Source organism: Columba livia, chromosome 1, assembly GCF_036013475.1.
Source record: "Columba livia isolate bColLiv1 breed racing homer chromosome 1, bColLiv1.pat.W.v2, whole genome shotgun sequence".
NCBI classification, from domain to species: domain Eukaryota; kingdom Metazoa; phylum Chordata; class Aves; order Columbiformes; family Columbidae; genus Columba; species Columba livia.
This window is the reverse complement of record NC_088602.1, coordinates 172,734,582-172,756,494: the sequence shown is the minus strand read 5'-3', so window position 1 is coordinate 172,756,494 and position 21,913 is coordinate 172,734,582. Positions and strand designations below refer to the sequence as shown.

Below are 21,913 nucleotides of genomic sequence, written 5' to 3'. Positions count from 1 at the left end.
TCACCTCCTGCAAGGAAGTTGTGCTGGGGGGTTGGTGGGGAGGGAGAGAAAAGGGCAACAAGACGGAGACAGATCAGATGATGTCTCTGCCTGTCCCATCCTGGGCCTCGCAGGCACGTTGCAGTAATACTGGGCTTTCCTGCCAGCCCAACAATGCCGATGCACGCACATGCCTCTGAGCTTCCTGCCACTGGGGAATGAAATCCATTTAAGAACATATATATATATATTTATATATGCATGTATAAATACACATACACACACGCACGCACACGTATATATATATACACATATACACAGATATACACGCGCACACATACAGAGCGAAGTTAAAAAATAATCAGAGTCCGAGCCTGGAAAGTTGAATTCTCCACCAGCATGTGCAAAGAGGCTCCTCTTGGCAGGGGCCAGGGGTGTGGAGACGATTCTGCCACCCTCTGCTCCTTCCCCATGATCTAAACACCTTCCAGTCAGCACCAGGAGCAGGAGGGGAAAGGGGCAGGGGAATGCATTTGGCTTCTTTGTTTTGTTTTGTGGTGGGTTTTTGTTCTTGTTGTTCTGTTCCCCGAGATGTTGTATATCTTAGTGGTTTTGGTTTTTCCTTTTTAAAATAAAATATACACACGCACATTAAAAATATATATATCTGTCCAGGTAGGGCGATAAAAGTCCTTAGTGCATTTTCCATCACTGGTTGCCACTCGCGATCTGAGATATGCCTGTTTTCAAAATGCAGGTCCGGTGCAAGTGTTGATCTCAGACGGGCCCCCCAGCCTTACGAAAAACACGAGGGGAAGGGAGAATACTCCCCTTCCACTCTCTGTCCATTTGTTTTTCTCCTCTCTTTGGAAGAAATTAGACCCATTTTCCTTTTCATGTTTCCCATCCTGTCCTCTGGAGCAGGGAAGGCATTGTCCTTGTTGCATGTTGCGGCTGTTGGGGTTCATGGTTTTATTTGTACTTTGTTCTTTTCTGATATATATATATATATATATAGGTTATGTTTGTTCTTTTTGTGTGTGTGTGTGTAAAACTTTAAAATTATGCTAATAAATGAAAGAAAGGAGAGGCTTTGGTGGGAGAAGGTCCACTGATGGAAAGGGAAGCACCATTTGCTGTCTGAATCAGACGTCGAGGCAGACGAACAAAGAGGAAAAGTTATCACTCCAAGGACCCCATGGGGGCAATACAGCAAATATATTAAATAAACCTGGAAGCAAAACAAAACCAGACACTGCATTAGAATATGTAACCCTCTCCCCCTGCAACTCCCCTCCTCTCCCATTTTCTCCTCTGGAAATGTTCATGTCCAAGTGCCAGATTAGAAGCCCCGGGGGGCTTTTGACCTTCTCTATTTTTTCCCCTGAACGGAGCTGAGATTTGCATGAGTTTGCATTATTTCTGCCCTGGGAACCTTGGGCTGGCCAGGAGGATCCTGGGATAATCGGAGCCCTCGTCATGCTAAGCGTGGGAATGCTAATCCCATGACACTTGACCGGTGCCCCTCACCCCCAGCTCCTGACATGTCATGGAAGCCCCTTGTCCCCCTCTCCCGAGGTGAGGGGAAGCGGATGGGAAGAGAACAGCCCGGGCTCGTTTGATGGGCTGGAATTGCTGAGTCACCTGACGGGGCTTTCCCTGTGTAGGCTGTGCCACCTCTCTCTAAATTCAGCCCCCCAGGTCTATGTCCTGGCTAGTCTTTCTTTTCTGCACCTTCCCCTCTCTCACGGGGCACTGGGGCTTATTTTCCTTTCCCTTGTAGCACTGAAATTCTTCTGATGACAAGGGAATTACTCCTGTTTACACAAGTCAGGGAGAGAAGAATCAGGCCCTGGACTGACAAAGTCCAGATCTCTTGCCAGAGATTCCAGTTCTCCTTTCCCCTGGTATGACCTTTCTTATGCACACAGGCTTCCCGCTAGCAGAAAGACGAACCAAAAGCACTGCTGCTTTTCTTTTCAGTCTTTCTGCCAACTCATCTAATGAAATAAAAAGAAAAGGGATCCCCAGAGCAACAATAATTCTCTGCTTTCAACGGAGAATCAATAGAGAAAGGAGAACAGGAGTTGTTTCACAGAAGAGATTAATTATATGGACCCCCAGTGGATTTAGGTGCAGAGAGAAGTCAGGCTCACTCTCTGCCTGGAAGGAGAGGCAGAGAGGGCAGGCCCAAGAGCAAGTAGGGTTGCAGCACAATCCTTCCACCTCTATGAAGAACCCTAAAGCCATAAATAAAGTGCACGCCTCGGGTCCCAGCCTAGTCCTTCCCCTTCAGCCCTGGTTTTGTGACGCCCAGGCCCTGCAGTAGCCCCACACTGAATGAGCAGCTGGTGCTGTGCAAAGTGTCTGAGCTGCTCAGGCAGAACCGTGTCCCGGGAAAGCGTTGCTCCCGACTAGAAAAGCAGCTTGCTGTTACCTGCCTTGTGCTCTCTCTCCCCTGCCAGCACTTCTATGCTACGAGGATTTCTTTCAGCACTTTCTTATCGTTGACATGCTTGTACTTCTTATGTTTCCTCTTCTGTGCCGGCGGCCGGCGTACTCGCTGCCTCTGTGACGCAGCGGCTGTGGTGAAGGACGGTGACGAACCTGCCAAACAGAAGGGAGAGTGTCTGTACAGCGAGGGACAGCCGGGTCATGTTGAAATATCTTTCCTCACCCATTATCAACAAAGAACTCTGCAACAGGAGGGCCAGAAGGCCTCCTTCTTCCGTTCTTCTGTCCCTCATCCTCTGTTCTCCACAGTCTCTGCCCTCTCCCTTGTCCCCTTGTCCCTTCCCTTCACCTCTCACCTTCCCCTCCTTCACTCCCTTCGGTTCCATCCCCTTGCTGGCAGGCAGACGTCCCTTGGCTGGTATAAACCAGTGAAGGCCCATGGAATTCGCTGGAGTCAAGCAGATTTAAACCAGCGGAGAGCTCTTTCCCCTCTTCCCAGCCTCCGTTCTCACCCCTCCCTCTGCCCTACTAACACCAAGATCCTTACGTCTCTGTTCACGTGTCCCTGGCCGGCTGCTCCTGGGGGGCTGACGGGACACGGCTTCGCACCGACACTGCACATGGTCCTCCAAAGGCACAACGACTTTTTTGAATTTTGGCTTCCTCTGGACAAATTCAATTTTGTTCACCTGTTTGGAAGAGAGAGGCACAGAGATGAATACAGCTGTAGCTCCCACTCTGTAAAAATGATCAGTGTCGGTATGCTTCAGTACTGGTTTTCTTCCTGAAGGGTCAGAAGGCAGTTCATAGAGCACGGTTCAAGTTCATGGGTGGTGTGTATGGTGGCTAGTTCTGTGCACAGCAGCAGAGCAGACCTAGACCAGGCAAGTTCAGATGTGACTGGTTGTTTCCCCGGTTCCTAACTACTGCCGCTGCTGAAGCAGGTTGACCACAGACAGAAACATGGGACGTGCAGAAGATGCTGACCTGTTTCTGACAGACTGTGATGGCGGAGACCTGGGGGCAGCCAGAATTAATTCCCACAGGATGCTACAGGAAGGGCAAAAGGAGAAAAACTCGGGCCCAATGCAAGCAAACACAGCCTCGGCAGCGCTGCTGAGGCCTGTCTGAATTTGTCTCAAGCTCTTTAATGACTGGCAGGGCTGAAGCCCTCAGGTCTGTGTTCCGCGGGGAAGGCGGCACTCTGGAAATTCCCTCGGACTCTCCGCTAGTGCTGACTCAGAGGAGAGACTCAGGGCTCCACATCCCACCGCAGGGCACCCGCTTCCTTAGGCATCCTCCCACTCCAGGAGCAGCCGGGCCTGACCCCACTCAGCTTATCTAACAAGACCGCGGTCCCTGAAGTGCTCTGCAAGCTAAAAATACTTGCTCAGCCGCGCGTCTGGGATCGAATTCCTCTAAACCCACTGCCCCCAGCAGCATCCCTCAGGCAGCGCAGAAGCAGCCAGGCTGTTTATCTTTCCTTGAAAGCCCACTCCACACGCTTCAGACCACACGCTGCTCACTAGACAAACACTTCCAGCCAAACAATAGAGAGACCTCTGTCCTCAAAGAAACCATTTCCAGGTCACTTTTTCAGGCTGGCTTTTGACCTCTCACTTGTTTTTTTCCAGAAAAACAACTCCTGTTCCCCCCCATTTTTCCCTCATTTGGCTTGGCTTTTCTGAGAAAGGAATTTCCTGATAAAAAGGGCTGTGTGAATACAACTTCTCCCAGCCAACCTCTGCCTCCTGCCTGGGGGAGTCTCTTACGACTCAGGCAGAGGTTTAGTACGGGATGAGTATTATTTTTAAACAAGCTGTCTGGGAGGAAGCTGTGAGGAGATCGCTGGTGGCTGTGAGGAGGGCAGGATCAGAGCAAGAGGTTAGCCGTCAGGTGTCTGCTTGCCGCTGGAGTGGGTCAAGAGGTAACTGTGGGGCTGAGAAAGAGAAGAAGCTGCTGCGGTGTGTGTCTTGGGAAGAAGCTGTGGCAGCAGCGTGGGGATGGAGCACTGACCCTCCCAGCCCTCCTCTTTTTGCATCAAAACCAGTTCCCGTGATGAAAGTGTCCTGTTTCTTCTGCTCTAACACAGCAGCCAAGGCCACCTCCAGGCACAGGAATAGCCGTGGAGTGGAGCTGCAGCTGGGGACGGTGCCCTGTAGCTCTGTGACAGTGACAGTCCCCAGCTGCTGGACAGCACCAGCGCTCTGAGCAGCCGGTGCAGACATCAGCCCGTGCCAGAGGCTCCAGCGCTGTGTGGCTAACGCAGGAGACGTGACTGCAGAGGGGGTGTGAGGCAGCAGTGTGGGCCTTGCACCCAGGACCCGCGGTGGTTTTGCTTTTGGGGGCTAGGATGGAGGTGGGCTGCGGGAGGAGGGAGCAGCGGGAGGCATCTCCCTTACCTGGACGTGCCGGACGCGGATCTGAGTGGGGCGACACTGCACATTGCGGTTGTTGCAACAGCCGGAGCAGCGCTGCACCTCCACGCAGGGCGGCCACACGACAAAGTTGGCATTGGTGCTGTCCACCATGTTGCGGGAGATTTCAAAGACCACCTCCCGCGTCTTGCACTCTGCCAGGACAGCTGGTTCTGCTGCTGCCAGAGCATCTATGGATGGCCAAGAGAAGAAGAGAAGATGAAACAGGCTTTGCAGCTGTTACCAGCCTTCTGCAGCCACCTCTACTGGGAGAGAAAGACCCCACACAGCTGTCACACACACACATGTTCCTTCTCTTTCTCCCAGCCCTCCAGCTCCCTCCCTGCTGCACCCTGTGGAGGAGCCCACAGTAAAAAGATGCTTCTCACTGCAGCGGCAGTCCTGGGCAGAAGATGACACTTCTTTAGAGCAAATCAGCACCAAGGGGATTTAAAGCAGAGCAGCTTACAGAGCTCCAGACTCCCTCTCCTGCCCTCCTGGAGTGTAACACCCAGCTTCTATGCAAGGCCCAGACCTTCCTTCTCATCTGCCCACACATCCATGTGCACCGTAACCTCTACCCCCACACATGTATATCTCAGACATGCATCTGCACCCACCACAGCTTCTCAGGTGAGTGCTCCAACAATCACAAGGTGCAACACCCCTGGCTCACCTAGGCTTCGTCGCTCTCGAGACAGGGCCACAGGGTTTTGACCGGGCTGAGTTGCATTCAGGTCCAGGTTCGAGCTATCCTCCTCTGCAAAGGCAAAGACGTGACCTCATAGCACCAGGTAGAGGCAGGAGAAGACAGCAGCCTCTTCTGCTCTGCTCATCAGGCAGAGAGCAGAGATGTGGGACAAGCCACGGCCCCAGTACATGGTGCCAGGTGTAAATCCACCAGCAAGGTCACAGCTGTGCTGGAGCACGGTTTGCTCTTGGCTCAGACTAGGCAGCTCAGAGCAACAAGCCTATCATGAAAGAGGTGTCCTGGTCAGGCCTGGGAGTGGAAAACTCCAGATCAAGAGTGACAAGGCCTACAGCAGCGCTTTCTGGTGTCAGACAGGAGTAACAGGGGGATTCAGATCAGCTGGCTGAGACCAGGATACAACAAGAAGCATCAAAGACTGGATGGGACCAGCAGAATGTTTGGTATATAACATTGAGGTGCCTTGCTAGGATGGCCTGGGAATGGGAGAGCTGGGGCATGAGGGGGCAGGTGAAGAGGATGATGGGTGGGAGGTGGGGTGTTTGCTTTCTCTCCCCAACCTACCTCAACTGCTCTAGGTTATAGTCAGTTTTATGACACAAGAACAGAAAAATAAAGTTTAAATGGCTTTTCATCTATCCTACCCTAAGGTAAGCTGCATGACCTGGAGGTAGCTCAGTCAGCGATGGGAGAGGAAGGCAGAAAGCATTCAGGCCAGCCGTGAGCAGTTCCCTCCCACCCCACTGCTTTTTCCCATAGGAAGCGCTGAATAGAGAAATGCCCGCAGTCCCCACGGAGCACTCCAACGCGCAGCCCCTCCTGAGCTCCGGACAATGGCCGCGCTCAGAGACAGCTCCCACCCAGCCACGGCTCTTTCCTTCTCAGACCTGCTTTAGCAGCTGAAGGAAGCTGGATGGACGTCAGCATCAAGGGAGCAATTTTCTTAAAGGGAATTTGGGGCCAGTGGAAGATCTCTGTTTATCAGATGAGCAGTGGAACAGACTTCCCATACCTATCATGTCCCATCCCTCTTCCTCAGTCCTGCCCTAGCACAACCCTCGTATAAGGGGAAGTGGGGATCAGCTCTGAGGCAACTGCTGAAGGATTTGGAATGAGTGCACAGAGGCTGCATTCGTGAGGTAGGAATCATTTGCCTGTGCAGTCTGTGGACAGACAGAAACCCTTTAAAGTGGCTAGAGAGCTGTGATCAATTATAGGATGCCATTCATCTTGCCCTGAGGCAGACACCCAAAATCTGAGATCTGATGGATCATGCTCTAGAAGGGCATATAGTTACCCAGGGGTTAGAGAGGGTGTCTGGATGACTGGCTTAGATGGTCATGCTTGCTTTGCGGGCAGCCACAGTTAAGGGAGATGACTCTGGCTCTACACACCTCTGTTGTTGGGTCTACAGTAGCATTTAAGGTCAGGAGAGCAATAGCTCATCTGCCTCCTGGAGCTGTCTAATCCTGGCTCCCTGTGCAGTCAGAGGAGGGCAGCAGCTGTGACACGTAAAGGGTGTGCAGAGAGCACAGGGAATAGCTCCAGTTGCTTTGGGATTATTTTGCTAATACCATTATTTGCTAATACAGTAATTCTACACAGGGCAAGCAAATGGTGATGCCCTTCAGTCACTATCTGAGAGGCACAGGGTGTAACAAAGATACAGCTTCACTGGACCATTTTCTGTTACCCTGACCAGCCTTTCCCATCTGGGACAGGAGGTGGAACCAGTGACAGAAAGCTCTGCAGCCTTCTCCCATACCCCTGGGCTTTTCAGGCCAATAAGAGAAGCACATTCTGTTTCTTCACTGTGAGGGTGGATAGTAACCGTGATATAGATGTATCTGTTCCTTAGACAACGGGACATGACAGACTGCACGCATCTTCTCAGTGGCTCCTTCCCCACTCCTTCATCCTGTGCCGCCTGGCATTTTATCAAACGAGGGTGGGGGCTGCCTTTTGTGCAGAGGTTGAATTGATGAGAGGAGAGGAAAAAAAAATAGCAACAACTGTTGACTTGAAACAAATCTCCTATTGAAAACTGGGTCCCTCCCTCCCCCAGGTTGTCCTTCTACACCCCGGGTCAGCACTGAAGAGGCTTGGGGCGGGGGGACCAGCCTGGGACAATCCAGCACAGCTAATTTTGGAAGTTGCCCCATTGTGTGGCTCGTGGATGAGGAGGAGGGAGCTGGTAAGGGCAGGGAGCGGCCGTGGTGGTGGTGGGGAGCCTCGTCGCCTCTTTCTAAGGCAAACAATAGCTGAACGCAGCTGGTGCCCTCCCCTTCGCTTTCCCCCCCCTGCCCCTCCAGGGCCGTTTTGAAAGGCAGCGGGAATGCTTTTGAGACTGCGCCAGTGGTTGGACTGGCATAGGAAACAAAAGCAGGAAATTCTGTTCCCCCGTAGATAGTGTCTCGGCAAGGATTACAAAGCTCCAAACAGACAAAACACGAGAGAGAAGGCGAGCTGGGGGGGCTGGGGGACGACGGGCGGGAGCGGAGTTAGAATAGAAAGGAATTCGCTCTGAAGAGACCGTTTATAAATAAATTCCTGGGCCAGCCCAGCGGCGGCGGCGCGTGCTCCAATTCCCACACGTGCCGACCCCTCCACGCTTTGCCGCTCCCGCTGCTCGCTGCCCTCAGCCCAAGTGACCCCAGGCATCGCAGCCCCCGGAGCTCCGATCCAGGGGCGGGAGGTGAAGCGGCGATGCCCTGACTAAGCCCCTGTCCCGTATCGCACCTACAGACATGGGCTCTGTTTCTCCCGATTTGAGAGCCTCTGGGAGCCCAGGGCCTTTTGTGGGTGCTAAACCTGAACCCACTCAGCCCTGTCCTCTTCTATCATTATATTTCCATCTCCCATTTCTCCACCTCCTAAACTTATCTTTGGCTAGTTCAAGCCCTGCTGACTGTGGATCTTCCAGGGTAAAAAGTGCTGACCTCAGTTCCTTGCACTCACCTTGCCCATCTCTTATTATTTTTGAAAGCCTGTGTCCCTTGATAGACTAGGCAGTTAGGAAGAGATCTAAAAATGCATCTAGTTGCCCAACTCACACAGGTTTCAGGGGGGCTAGGTCTGTAAACAGCCAAGTTTGGGCTCCTGATGGGTTTCTATATTTACAACGAGGTCTGTTGATAGTGTGCCTGCTGGAAAACAGAATATCCCCTCCCTCTCCCCTAAAGAGTTAAGAAAAAATAGAGGAGTGTTCGGTGAAGAGGAGATTTACCTACGGAGTCTATCCGCAGGGCACGCTGGAGGTCACTGATGGAGCGCACTGAGCTGCCACCCAAAATCTCGTAAATGTCTTCGGGTATGGGGTCCCCCTGCCAGATGACAAAAAGAAAAGAAGGGGAGAAACAAACATTAGAGAGGTGACCTGCAAATACTGTGTCATGGAGTGGGAGTGGGGGGAATCGAAGGAGCACAGAGGAGGCACAACAGAACCAGACAGATGCAAAGGCACCCTCATGAAGGCATGAGCCTGAAACTTGAGCAAAAGCAAGACAGCTTGTCTTGCTGCCTCTCAAAAAGCGGTCAGGAGACTGAAAAAGCAAAAAAAAAAAATGTCTAGGCTACAGAGCAGAGCCCCAAAAGCCATGCAAGCAGCCAGCAAGGCTTCCTTCTCCGGTGCTGTATGACTTCTCCAGGTGGCCTCTCATTCCTGCTGCCCGCAGTAAAGGCGTTTTAACAGACTTCCCTTATGCTATCAGATAAAACCTTCCCAATATTTCCCTCTGTTATGAAACTCCCTCACGGGCTTTGTCAGATATCGTGTGGATGTGCGTGTGCGTGCGCGTGTTTTTCAAACCACAGCGGCCCAATATTATCCATCATTTGCATACTCTTAAAAAAAAAAAAAAAGAGAGGGTGGGGGGGTGGAGAGGAAGATTGACCTTCACAGCTGAAGCTGCTCCAGCCTGAGCCTGCGGTGAAACCACAAATGCTGCAGGGAGGACATGAAAGGCTGTTTGAGGTGGGCTGAGGAGCTGATTTGGATAAAGAAAACACATGGGAGTTTGGATGTCATTGCACCCCAGTGCCAAAAAACCTTAAGTAAGCAGGTTTATAAGCATCAGACAATGGGTCAAGTTCAGGGTTTCTGCAGGCAGGTGCAGCGCCATCAATCTCTTGGGAATTTTACCCTGGCACCAGACTTGAGTGGGCCCCAGTGACAGCACTTAACACGACTACAAAGGAGCAGTGTGGGAAAGCAAGCGCTGATTAGAACATACTTCCGAAAGACTAGAAAAAGAGACAGGAGAAAGTACTGGCCAAAGTGTTTGCTTAGCTCCTAGCTCTCTTCTTTCAGGGCTACTCATGCGGAAAAGCTGCTCTTTCAGCCGGGTGCTGAGACGCAGCCCTACACATGCCCCTGTAACTGAGAGGAGGACTTGGCTCGTGCGCTTGTGAAACGCAGGGATTTTCCTGTGGGGTTTTATGGGCAGTTGGTCGCATGTGTGTGGTCCTTCCAGCACACAGCTATTCCCTCCCTGTCTGCCTTCATTTTCCTTCCACTTGGAGTCAAGGGAAACTGCCGGGCAGGTGGTTAAATGTTGGCTTTTAAAGCCTGAGGGCTTTAGCCCAAACCTGCAGCCACTTTTGCACGGCTGCTTGAACCTGGCAACCTCCCAGACGTGCCTGTCACTTGGCCACCCGCCCTTCGCTTCCACTAACAGTGCTCCCTCCTCAGCCCTGCTAGCCCAGCCTCTGAGACTACAACTTAAACTAGGACGCGGTGGCTTGAAGACTGCTGCAGCCCAAGGCACGGGCAGAAGCCTCCCAGGATAGCTGCAGAGCAGACAACACTAACGTGTCTTAAACCTCCGCAGCCAGATCCACCAGAGAGCTCAAGTCAGATCGAGCCTCTCTGCCCCGCTCTGTCCCTGTCACTGTCACATCCCACCACAGAGCTGGCTGTCTGCCTGCAGCAAAAAGCAGATTTTACATCCCCAGGCATTACTTCCTCAGTCTCAGATGGAGAGGGAAGCAGTGTCAGTGATGAATGCACAGCCAGAGAGAGACTTGTATAATTCAGGGATCACTGAGTAGCTGTGAAATGAAGATGCCTTCTGACAACTCCTGCTGCGTGAGGAAGAGTAGGACCAACAGCCCTGTGCTGGAGAGGCTCTGCAGCACTTCCCTTCCTCGCAGCACACACACACAGCGTTTACGGGAAAAGGGATCATTTGCAATTCCCAGTACTTGCAGCCAGAGCTCAGCACTGAGCAGTGAAATTGCAGGCTTTTAATGTTTGCACCTGTCAGCCAAACACATTTGTGTACAAATTCTGCCTTGCACGGATGCCCTTGGTCCTTCCTGACACTTAATACATGTAGGAAATGGAACTTTATTTTAAACTCCGGCACTCGCTAGGGGAGAGCGTGGGCAAGTGTTACGAGGCTTGGTGACTTTGGAGGCGTGCTGGTAGGTGTCACCTTGCTAACTGAGCAGGGGGAACAGACATGAGCCAGGGACTGCAAATACAGGCCCTCAAGAGATGGATTGCTGGAGATTGCCTGTGGGAATAAGCTCCACTCTCTGCCCACAGCAGCAGTTTTAGGCGCAGATTTTTTCTTGTTGCAGATACTATCAGCATGGCTGTGGTGTATCGCCAGCCCACATGGCTCATAATCCTGTCCTCCTCTCTGGGGTTTGTGAGCTCTGCCAGTGACAACTGCAAGCCTGTGAAGCTCCTTATTTTCCTCTTATGCTGCAGAGCCGTGTCAGAGGCTGGCCTAAGAGCAGCCAGGCAGACCTGAGCTGCATGACTCTTCCTTGCTCCCTTTGGGGTCTGTGGTTTGCAACAGCCATGTCTTTGCCCCCCATCCCAGCCCTGTGCCTGGGAAGCTCTGAGATCAGGGCACCACACACACCAAGGCCCTTGGTGGGAACGGGACACAGGGAAGCAGAGGTCCACCAGCCACCTCCACCTGATCCCATGGGGTCAGAAGGTAGAGGAGCAGTGCAGGAGGTGGGATCCTCAGCAGAGCAACCTGAGCAGCTGGTGCTGTTCCTGCTTTGCAGCTCTTCTGGAGTTATTTGTCTAACACAGGTTAACAATCTCCTTTTTTAACTGTGCGGCAGATCAAAGAAGACTTTTGTCTCAATGGACTCTTGGCTGGCTGTCAAGAGCCCCAAGGCCTGGCCTTGTATTCCTGCGAGGCCCTGAATTCCTAGAAGAAAGTAAGTTTATTCTCCCCTCCCTCTCTCCTTCTGCACCCAGTGCCTGGCTCTCCCCTGAACCACAGGGGCACTCCCCACTCTGCCAGTCCCCAGCAGCGACGTCCCGTCCCCTTCTCCTGGCTGCTGGCACCTGGGGGGCAAGATCCAGGGCACAGCTGAGACCAGGCAGCAGAGCACCTGGGCAGGGAAGGGGCCCTGCCCGCCCGGCAGCCGCTCTGCGCCATGGTTGTGACGCTGGGGCCCCTGGGCACGTCAGCTTTGCCTCCCTCCCAGACGTCAGCAGTGCTGTTTGGCTGCTGCAAACCCTGCAAACATGACAGTCCCCCTGTCCCTGCTCCCCAAAATCAGCCTCCTCCCTAACTTCACCATCCACTGCCTCTGCAGCTTTCTGCAAATAGATGATTTGAGCACCAGGGCTGCCGAAAGGTCTCCTTGTGACCAGCTGCTGCCGAGGCGACACAGGGAATATGCAGGGCTCCGCTCCAGCCCTTCCTCCAGCTATTCACAGGCGCGGGTTTCAGAGTCTTGCTGGAAGGTGTGTCTTTCTTGGTAGCACAGCAGATACAGAGGAGGAGGGAGCAAGGATTGTGCAACTGGCAGGGAAGGCAGACCCTCAGGGCTCAAAGAAACCAGCCAAGGACACTCCCAAGGTGAGGACTCTGCCAGTCCTCTTTTTTTTGGATAGTGCGTCTACACATCTATGTGTGACTGCACACAGAAGTCCAGAAGGGTAGCAGCACCACCAGCCCAGGGCAGGGAAACACTCAGCTATCTGCTCCTCTACCCAGGACAGGAGGACTTTCCTGAGAACCTCTACAGAGACCATGGCAAGCGATCTTGGCAGCAGGGTCTTGAATGATCAACCAGGCAAGAAAAAAAAACCCAAACAAACAGCACTTTTTAATTCCCTCTGAAGCTGATGTGAGGTCCCTGAGGGGAGACTCTGCTGCATTCCCTGGCAGACAGCAAGACTGGCAGCACCTGCCACAGGCCCGCTGAATCCCAGAGGCTCTTGTTCCCCTGGCACAGGGCTTCCACCCTCCCAGCACCACTCCTGGCTACAGGGCACCCTGACACCCACACACACAACAGGCACAACCCTCCCCACATGACCCCTTCCATGTGGGACAGTGGCTTACATTTTCCTCCCTTAAAAGAATCAAACTTAACATTTGATCTAGCCCACATTCTTAAAATACATCCAGACCTATGCACCCTTTTCCCATTTCAAGGGGGACTCCGCTGCCCCACCCTGCTCCTCCACACACCTCCCACACCTCCCCTGCGAGGGCTGGAGGCATTCCCACCCCCAGGACCAGCTGGGTGACGGCAGCACTGGAAACAGCCCAGGAACCACTGTCATTCCCCCCTGCTGCTGCACATCAGCTGATGGTGAGGAGGAGGCAGGGACAAGTCACCTGGCTCCTTCCACGAGCTCATTCACCCCAGACATGTCATCCACCCCGCCTTCCACTGCTTTGTCCTTGTCACCACCTCATGCTGAGGAGACTCTGGAAGAGCCCAGGAGCCTTACACCAGGAAGATGTGATGTGGAGCTGGGCTGAGATTACAAGCAAGCGCCCAGCTGCACCCCATTCCTCGGGAATTCCAGAAAGCCCTGACAGTGGGGCTTCACCCCAGCACAACCACACTGGGCTCAGCCCAACTCTGTAAATGTTGCAAGGCAACTATTACAGCCCTCAGGGCAAATGCAAATGGGCTTAGCATCCTCGCTTCCCAACCGGCAAATACTTTCCCTCTGAGGTGCGTACTCCCTCCTGCTGGAAGAGCTCCAGGGCCCTCCAGCTCCAGATGGGTGTGATCTAAGAGGGAGAGGGACTCAGGAGGTTCCATCTCCTGGTTCAGGCCTCTGCCGATCAGGGTGAACTGTCGTTGTTCCCCATGCACCTTCTCCTGCAGGGCTGGGGAGGAGGTGTAAGCACCTTTCAGAGGATAACTATGGCTCAGCAACCTGCTAGGAGTTGTGTGGTATGCATCTGGTGCAGAACACAATGCCCTCAAAGTGGATGTAGGGACCAACTGCAGGCAGAAGTATCTACCCAAGCAGAAACCTACTTGGTTCTCTGGTCATAAAATGATGAATAGTGCAATTCCTCTCAAGAAACCCAGAGCCGCAATTCCCAAACTCTAACTCTACTAGGCTGTCATAGAGCTGTGCAGTCTTTTAATGGGATTCCAGCACAGAATAACCCTGGGATCAGACACTTCCATCTTCACCCTTCCCCAGCGCCAACCATAGCTGATGTTTCACGTTGCACAGGAGAAAGAGATCTGAGCCACCCACAGAGGAAATACCATCCTCTGCCCAAAACAAACATAACCACTGGGCAGCCCACAGTTCTAACTGCTTCCCTTTGCGGCTTGGGCAAGGGCAAAATGGGCCCATAAGGAGGTGATGTGATGGTTCGTACCCAACCCCTTCCCTGCCGCCCACAAGAGGGTCTGCCTCAAAATGAGGAAGGAAGAGAAAGAAATTATGCAAAGGGAGGAAAGTCTTGGTAGAAGGATATATCCTGCCCCTGACAGTCCCTAAGCTGCAGATATAACCCATGGGTAGAGTCACTTTGGATGGAGCTGAAGCAGTAACCGAGCAATGTGGGTAAGTGTGTGAGGGGCTTTCTGATCCTCTCAATCTGCTCACCATCAGCTGATAAAACGGGGCAACAGAGGTCAAAGGATTTGGGGGTTAGGGGCTCCTATTCCTCAATCATGGCTCAGGGGAGAAAGAGGCTCTGGTTTTCATGTGGGGAAACCAAAGAGGGCTGGTGTATGTACATCAGCCAAATCCACCACCTGGCCTCCACCCTGTGCCCAGCCTCCCCCCGAGGAGAGCGTGCAGGAGGGCTGCAGGACACTCATCTCTAGCCTCTTCCCAGCTAGAAACACACCTTACCGAACTACTGTGCCACGCCAGCATCACTGTCTCCAGCCACGCTGTCCCCTTCCTTGCCCCTTTGAAAGCCCCCCTGCCCTTTTCTCACCAGGACCTTGGCGATGCCCAGTTGTGCTTCATCCAGTGCGTTTTTCTGGAGGTGGCAACTAACCAGGCTTGGGTCCCTGCCCCAGGCACGCCACTGTGATGCCAAAATAACTGGAGGGGGTGAGAGGCTGGGCGCAGCCGCCGGCTGGTGCTGTGCCCGGGATGGCAGCCGCTGGGCAAAGCCAGCGGGGCAGGAGGCTGCGGGCTCCGCAGGGCTCCCCAGCAGCAACCTGGGACTGCTCTCCCGCACCAGCCTGGCGCTGGCTCCAGCCCGGGACGCACACGGGGGCGGGCGGCTCTGCCCGCCATTAGCGCCGAGCCCTCCCCTCAGCAAGGCTCAGGAGAGCCGCCGCCCGCCCCGGGCTCCTCGCCCCCGCCGCTCCGCTCCGCTGCACCCCCGCCACCCCGGGCGTCACCCCGCCGCACCTGCGGGCCGAGAGGCGCCGCCGCCGGTCTCCCCCCGGCCCGCTCCGGGGCTCGCAGCTCGGCAGCACCGCCCGCTGCCGGCGGCGGAAACTCACCTCCATACGGGCCAGGGGCAGGGAGAGGACGAACGCGAAGACCACGCCGAAATTCATGCCGACTTCAGGCCCCGCCGGCTGCGGGCACATGGACGGCGAGCCCCGGGAGGGAAGCGCTTCCCGCAGAGAGCCCCGCGGCCGCCCGGCCTCAGGCATGGGGGGCGCCGCGCGTTCCCATGTCCCCTCCGAGCCGGGCTGCTGGGGCGAGAGTTGCAGGAGCCCTCAGGAGAGGAGCTGGTGGTGAGGGGAGACAGAAGTAATTCGCGGTGACTCGCCTGCCTCTCTTGCTATCTCATAAACCCGGTGGAAAAAAAATGCAGTCCCTCGAAATTATACGCATCCAGAGCCTACGTCCCTCTCGCTGCAAGGGATGCTTCGATGTTGCCTTCTGCTAGGTGGTCCACATGCTATTTTTCTTCCCGATTTTCTTCCTTTAAAAATATATATATATACGTAAAAGATTTTACATGCAGGTAAGAATGACTCAGTGTTCTTAGAAAAATATGCACAAAATAATTATTATTTAATAAAAAACCAACTTTGTTCCAAAGTTTGGTGTGAAATCCAAAAATAAAATCTTCTTCTTTAAGATGTCATTTTCTTAAAATGCTCCTTTTCCTCCTTACGGCTGCTTGCTTTTTAGCGAAAAGTTGCTGCTGCGCATTTAATTTCTTCCCCTTAGGTTAGATTCTGGCTTGGGTGCCTTCTCGTGCGAAGGGTTGGCAGTTTGCTTGGACCTGAGGTTTGCTTTGGGTTTGGAGACAGGTGAGAGCAAATGTTTTTGCTCTGGGTTGCGTGCATGTGTGTGTGTATGCGCTGAGCCTTGACAAGCCTCAGAGCAGAGCCGCTGCTGCCTCCCGCACTCTGTTGCAAGAAAAAAAGAAAGAAAAAAAAAGGCAGAAAAGGTAAAATTGAAAGGGAGGCGAGCAAGCCGGTGGGTCTTTATTTTAGCCTGCGAGCTGCAAGAGAGACTAAACTGGCACTTGGGGCTGCTCCTTTTATAAAGGAGAGGAGATGGGTGGAGCATAACTTGCCATCCTCTTGGCGGGGGACCAAGGAGAAAAATCTAGTGAGGGAGTAGTAGTCCATTGCTGACAAAATAAAAAGTGTGTTAATTTAAATGATAAATTAATTAAAAATTACTAGCGCTGTAATAACACATATAATGTGGCTTTAATATCGCGTAAGGAATGGGGACAGAAATTCCTTCCTCCTCGACAAGAGATAAGAAGAAAGGAGTTCCCGGCACGGTAGTTTGTTATTTTTTTGGCCCCGGGTTCTCTTTATTGCAGTCTGGAGCCCATTTCTCTAAGCTCCACTCACCTTCCCTGCCCTGCTGCACCACTAGCTCCAGGGAGAGAGATGGCTTTAATATCTTACATCTCTTTGTGTGCAGGGGAAAAAAAAACCAACAAACCAGAGAAATTTAAATGTTGCTACAAGGCAATCTGGTGTTGCTCATGGCACTGGGAGATATTTTACTGCAGGATTATCTCCACGATGTAATAAACATCTGAGGGGAAATTAAGCAAGCAGATATTTGCTTGGAGGGGAGAGGGATGGGGTGGGGAAGGGTGCTAACAGGTGAGTTCAAGAAAGAGTCATATCCTATGGAGAAAACACCCGTACGCACACCCTCCTATGTATGTATGAGCGATCTCCCGGTGCAGGGTTGCACACCCGCAAAGCACACTCTGGGCATGACCAGGAGGGGTTTCTGCACCATCTTTGTGCAGGCTCCAATCCGCCGATACGTTCCTGCACTGTCATGCACCGCAGGCGTTCGCTCTGAATCCCAAGCATCTTCCCTGCTTTTTCTATGCTACGCACGCACTTCTATTCGAGCCGCTTGCATGCACAGCTACGTGCAAATTTTGTCTCATTCACACATCCCTGGGTATCCATGTGTTCTCCTTCACTCTCTCCCACTCTCTTCCTTTCTCACATACATACATACATACACCCACCAGCATGCCAGTGGCCTCATCTCACAGCATCACACATGCTCCCTTAGACTATCTGGGTGACTGCGAGTCTCATGCAGCCAACCCACTCTAAAACACACAGTCTTGCACCAGCACTTGCTTATGCACCGTCCAAAGTGTCTGGGTACAAGGACCAGCTACCAGAACCAAGCAGCAGGCAAGCCACCAAATGCTCTTCTGTAGTAGGTACCTGACAACACCTCTCAACTTGGCTAGCTACAGCCCTGAGCCTGACCTTGATGTTGGTCAGGAAGCACAGGGACACAAGAAGGACTGAGGGTCCTCCACAACTTTCTTAAAACAGCATAGCTCCTCTGTTCCTCCTGTCACAGGGACACATAACTCAAACAGAAAATGAAAGGTCCTACAGTAAGGCAGCATGTCAAGATGCTCTTGGGTGGCAAGGGATTACTGACACTTCACACTAACCCAGAAGAAGAGCAGGTGGATTTCCCCACAGGTGGGAGTTCGTCAGAGTCATGCCAGCTACAAAGCATGGGCCATCTGAGGTGCCTGAGTGCAGAGATGAGTGTCCTGGGAGTCCCTCAAACCAAGTCTGAAGTGGCTCAGTCCCAGTTTTGGAGCTCAAGTGTGAGGAAGTGGAAATACAGTGCATACCTTTGATGATTTCCACAGCCAGAGACCTTAACAGGACTTTACCTTAGATGCTCCAGCCATTCTAGGCCTGTCCCACCCAAAATTCCTCACGGCACTCTTAGAATTCCCCACATTCTCTGTCCTGGCCTGCTAGCGGTATACCAGCCATTTCATGTGATGACAGTTCGGCTCCAACCCCCTGGCAGGGTGAAGCTTCTACCCTAGTGTCTACCTGGGTGCTGAAACTTGAAATCTGTACGAGGCTCTTGGTGATCAGCAGGGGGAAAATCAAGGATTTGGGGTGGTCAAACCAGCTTCTGGAAGTCCTTCTATCTGTATAGAGAGAGCTGAGGGCAGCTAGGTCCCAAATGTCCATGACCCCATTACATATTTAAAGTTCAGAAGGGGTAAATGGAGGCTCAAGTACTGTTTGAGGATCTCTGCCCTCAAATAACCTGGCGTGGCTCCTCCACCTCCGTACCACCTTATCCAAGCTGTGTAGGGGGTCCCCCATGTCTTAGCGGCTGCCTGGCCAGGACAGAACAGCCTGTGTGTGGGAAGGTTGATTAAACTCCTCAGCAGGGAGAGATATCGCCACCGGAGAGGAGAAGGACTCAGCAGTAAACTAGCAGGGATTGCTGCAAATTTCTTGCTCAGTAGCAACAAGAATTACTGCAGGGCTTGCTTTTGGGGGGGGCTACGCGTGGTGCTGGGTTTTTTTTGTTGTTTTTTTTTTTTTTAATATCCGGCTATGTTACATACAAGCTGGGATAGAAATAAAGTTATTTATTTTCACGTGGATGATGCTGGGCAGTTTTTAGAAGCTCGACATCAGAAACAAAAAGCTAATCCCTGTTGAACGTCCAGACAGCAAGGAAGAGGATGTTTGGAATTTGACTAATCATCTACCTATGAGCCTGCCTGGAAATAGAGCAAAATGATATTCAAGCTGCTCGGGCTTCAATCGCTTTTCCTTACCCTTTCTGCTTTTAAGATAGGGACAGGTTTTTCTCTAGTGAGGTCTTTAGATGCAGGCTGGCCCAGTCCCAAAGGCATTGAGTTCAACAGGGGTGCACACACTTAAAACTGGTGTGCCCTGAGCCAGGTGGGTGCTCTGGCTTTTGTGAAATTAGCTTGTCATTTATCCCATGAACCCTTAAATCTAGTGGGGATGACTCTATCTTCCCCTCACCTGCCCTGCGGGGTGAGTGTGGAGGCCTTTGGGGCTATCAGCGTCCCAGATGCCACAGAATAAGAGCTTGAAAGCAGTATTTCCTATGGTGGGAAGATATTTTGAGGCTACATGAAGCAGCTGGACTGTAAAAATGTCCCGTCAGAACATCGCAACTTGACAAGGTCAAGTCTCAACTGTGCTAGCTGACAATGACCTGACAGACAAACCACAACAAAACTAGAGATTTCATAAGGGCCTGTAGCAGGGTTTCTTATTAAAACACTTTCACCACCACTATGGCTTTCAAACCTGTGGACAGCTGAACTCATCTCCTCAGTTATTTTCTTATCACTAGGGAGGAGGGCGACACGTGTCAGAGGACAATAGGCAGTTCCTTGCTGCAAGGCTGCTCTCCCCTCATCTCACGTTGGTGGAAAAAATGATCTCCTCGCCACCATCCACAGAGGCATGATGTGAGGGGTGAGATCTTTTTTTTTTTAGAGGGGGAGAGAATTGTGAAACAGCAGGAAGAAAAACAGGACTTACAATGGAAAGCAAGACTCAGTCTGAACATCTGAGATGTCTCAGCCTCTCCATGATGAGTCCTATTTTGAAAAACAATCAATGGAAAGAAATTAGGAGGTGTTGACAGCCAACGTGTAGTCAGCCCGCCCACTCAAGGTGTCTAACTGAGGTGGTGCTCTTGCTCCGGTCTCTAAGTTCAGGAGAATTATGAGCGATCTCTATGCCTACTCTGTGGGGCTGCCAGAGCCATCAGTGGAAAGGAGCAGCCGTGACATCGAAATTAAGCACCTGGAGTAAGTTTTATGCCTACTTTACACCAGGAGGCCCATTCTGTGGGTTTTACACCATGTTGCCAGGTTGTATGAGGTTTATCCCAACCCAAGTGATCAGAATGGAGTCATCACATCCAGCTTACGCTGCTGTTTACACCATTTGCCCCAGAGGTTGCCACCCTGGGAGCTGCCCCGACTTCCTAATGGCTGAGTTCAGACTAATGGCGGAAGAAAGGAGGAAAGGAGAAGAGAGACCAAAGGAAGGAGACAGAGACAGGCAGGGAGCCTGGTGTTTATATTTGTTGCTGGAGAAAGGCAGAGCCTCAAGGTGCCCAGGGCTTGCATAATTCGCCTTCTCACTCCTGGTGCTGGCAGGGAAAATGCTTTCCAAGGATGAGTAAAGCTCTCACAGAGCAGCTAGCTCCAGGGAAAAGGGAAGGTGTCACCTGGTGAGGAGGCGCTTGATGGGACCTGCCAGGCTTCCTCCAGGATCCCTCCCTCTGCCTGTCTCTCCAAGGTGGAGGGATTCCCCTGCCCCTCACCACCTCCCGCATCTCGCCCAATCCTGGCAGAAACCTGGCTGAGAGGAGAGGATGGGGAAGGGTGAAGAGAGCACAGACACAGGCAAAGGGAAGGGCAGGGACCCTGACAACAGCAGAAAGGGAGAGGGCTCGTGGCTTTCTGCCCCCCGCTTCGGGGTGAAGGGGAAAGCAAAGGCATTTCACATCTCTGTGGATGTGCAGCTCGAGCAGATTCAAAGAGAGAAGGCAAAGCTGAGAGGACTGATTTCCCAGAGCTTTCCCGAGTGCGTACACATTCCTGCACCAGGTGGGGAGGAGGGGACGCAGCCGTGCCTGCTCACACTACGGTATATTTCTTTCACCCCCCCAGCCCGCAAATTTAGGGTAGAAGGGAACAATTTCCTTACTCTGGCAACCATCCATTATGTCTATGGATCTGCTCCCCACCCCATTCCCCCTCTCTTTCCTGTTTTGATGAAAGGAAAAAATGTTCTGCTTTCCTTCTTTATTTTTCCAGACTGGTGAATAGCACTCGAAAGGAATTTCTTTCCCTCCCCCCCTTCCCCTCTCCCAGTATAATAAATATATACGTGTGTGTGAATACACCACACATCACAGGTCATCTGTTGTTTTTCAAGAGGCATATACTATTTTTGTTTCCAAATTGATTAGGTGGGCAGCGGTCCCCCTTTCCACTGACACCACCCCAAACATTGCTTTCCCCTGCCCTTGGCCTCTGCCACTCACCATGTCCCCATCCTTTGCCCCTGGGTCCGCAGCGAGCGGTGGCAGCAGCGGCAGCAGCGAGAAGGAAGCTTGCTGAGCTGGAGTAAAAATAGCCCCAGCAGTTACTCAGCTCAGAACGTAACATGACTCATGATGTGAAATGAAGATGAGGGTCGAAAACCAAAAGCAAGCATCTCTCTCTCTCCCCCCACACCTGCTACTGCTGTTCACGTCACAGAGCGAAACCTGCTCTAAATACCAGTCACTGGGGGCCAGGGCATCGGCCGAGGCAGAAAGCCCTGTGTGCGCTGTCCGTGAGAGCTGGTGCTCCCAACCATACCAATTTGGCTGTGCCAACCCCAGTGGTGGGTAGATTTGGTGATGCTGTGCCCAACTTTCTGCTCATTTACCTCCTGCAAGCTGCGAGCCCCCAGCAAAACTGTCACCCCATTGATACAGTGGGACAAAACACACTGCGACACTCTTGTGCTGGGGTGACAATAGCACAAATGCAGCCGGGCACCCTGGTTTGCCTGCACCCACCGTGGCCTGAGCCTGTGACGGGGGAGAAGAGCGGGTTTGTGCCCCATCCCTGGGCAGGGTGACCCCTGCACATTACAGAGGACACCTAGGTCCCCGGGGTGCAGGAGAGCAGCAGCCCTGGCATGGCGGGAGGCAGGCCGTTGCTATCTGATGGCCTGTGTAATAAAGGAGGGAGTTTAAAAATAGACTTTGAGCTGCGATGCCGGAAAGGCAACGAGACGTATAGAGCGGGTGTGTATTTATCCTACACGCCCTGTGTCTGACATGGGGACCTGCCCCAAAGCAAAGGTGCCGCTCGCTGGTCAC

The 21,913-nt window shown here is 52.5% G+C and overlaps 1 protein-coding gene across 3 annotated transcripts; it reads right to left on the bottom strand.

The window, feature by feature from the left end:
- Window positions 1–207: 207 nt before the first annotated feature.
- Window positions 208–21,216, bottom strand: PDGFB (platelet derived growth factor subunit B). Of its 3 annotated transcripts, XM_065046982.1 has the most exons (9): window positions 21,086–21,151; window positions 19,567–19,625; window positions 15,265–16,128; window positions 8,786–8,882; window positions 5,527–5,610; window positions 4,836–5,041; window positions 2,981–3,122; window positions 2,417–2,586; window positions 208–1,210 (listed from the first exon to the last, which is right to left on the bottom strand). In XM_065046982.1, exons 3-8 carry the CDS (start codon window positions 15,418–15,420, stop codon window positions 2,450–2,452), a joined length of 822 nt encoding a protein of 273 aa, XP_064903054.1. In that variant the 5' UTR covers window positions 15,421–16,128; window positions 19,567–19,625; window positions 21,086–21,151; the 3' UTR covers window positions 208–1,210; window positions 2,417–2,449. The 3 variants fall into 3 exon arrangements, with proteins under 3 accessions (XP_064903054.1, XP_064903060.1, XP_064903070.1); XM_065046988.1 differs by lacking the exon at window positions 19,567–19,625 and having other exon boundaries at window positions 21,086–21,216; XM_065046998.1 differs by lacking the exons at window positions 19,567–19,625; window positions 21,086–21,151 and having other exon boundaries at window positions 2,421–2,586; window positions 15,265–16,254.
- Window positions 21,217–21,913: the final 697 nt, after the last annotated feature.

Coding starts and splice junctions, on each gene's coding strand:
- PDGFB (XM_065046988.1), bottom strand. CDS start 15,420: ATGCCTGAGGCCGGGCGGCCGCGGGGCTCTCTGCGGGAAGCGCTTCCC. Junction 8,883..15,264: donor TGCCCCTGGCCCGTATGGAG/GTGAGTTTCCGC, acceptor GTCATCTGGCAG/GGGGACCCCATACCCGAAGA. Junction 5,611..8,785: donor CCTGCGGATAGACTCCGTAG/GTAAATCTCCTC, acceptor TTGCCTTTGCAG/AGGAGGATAGCTCGAACCTG.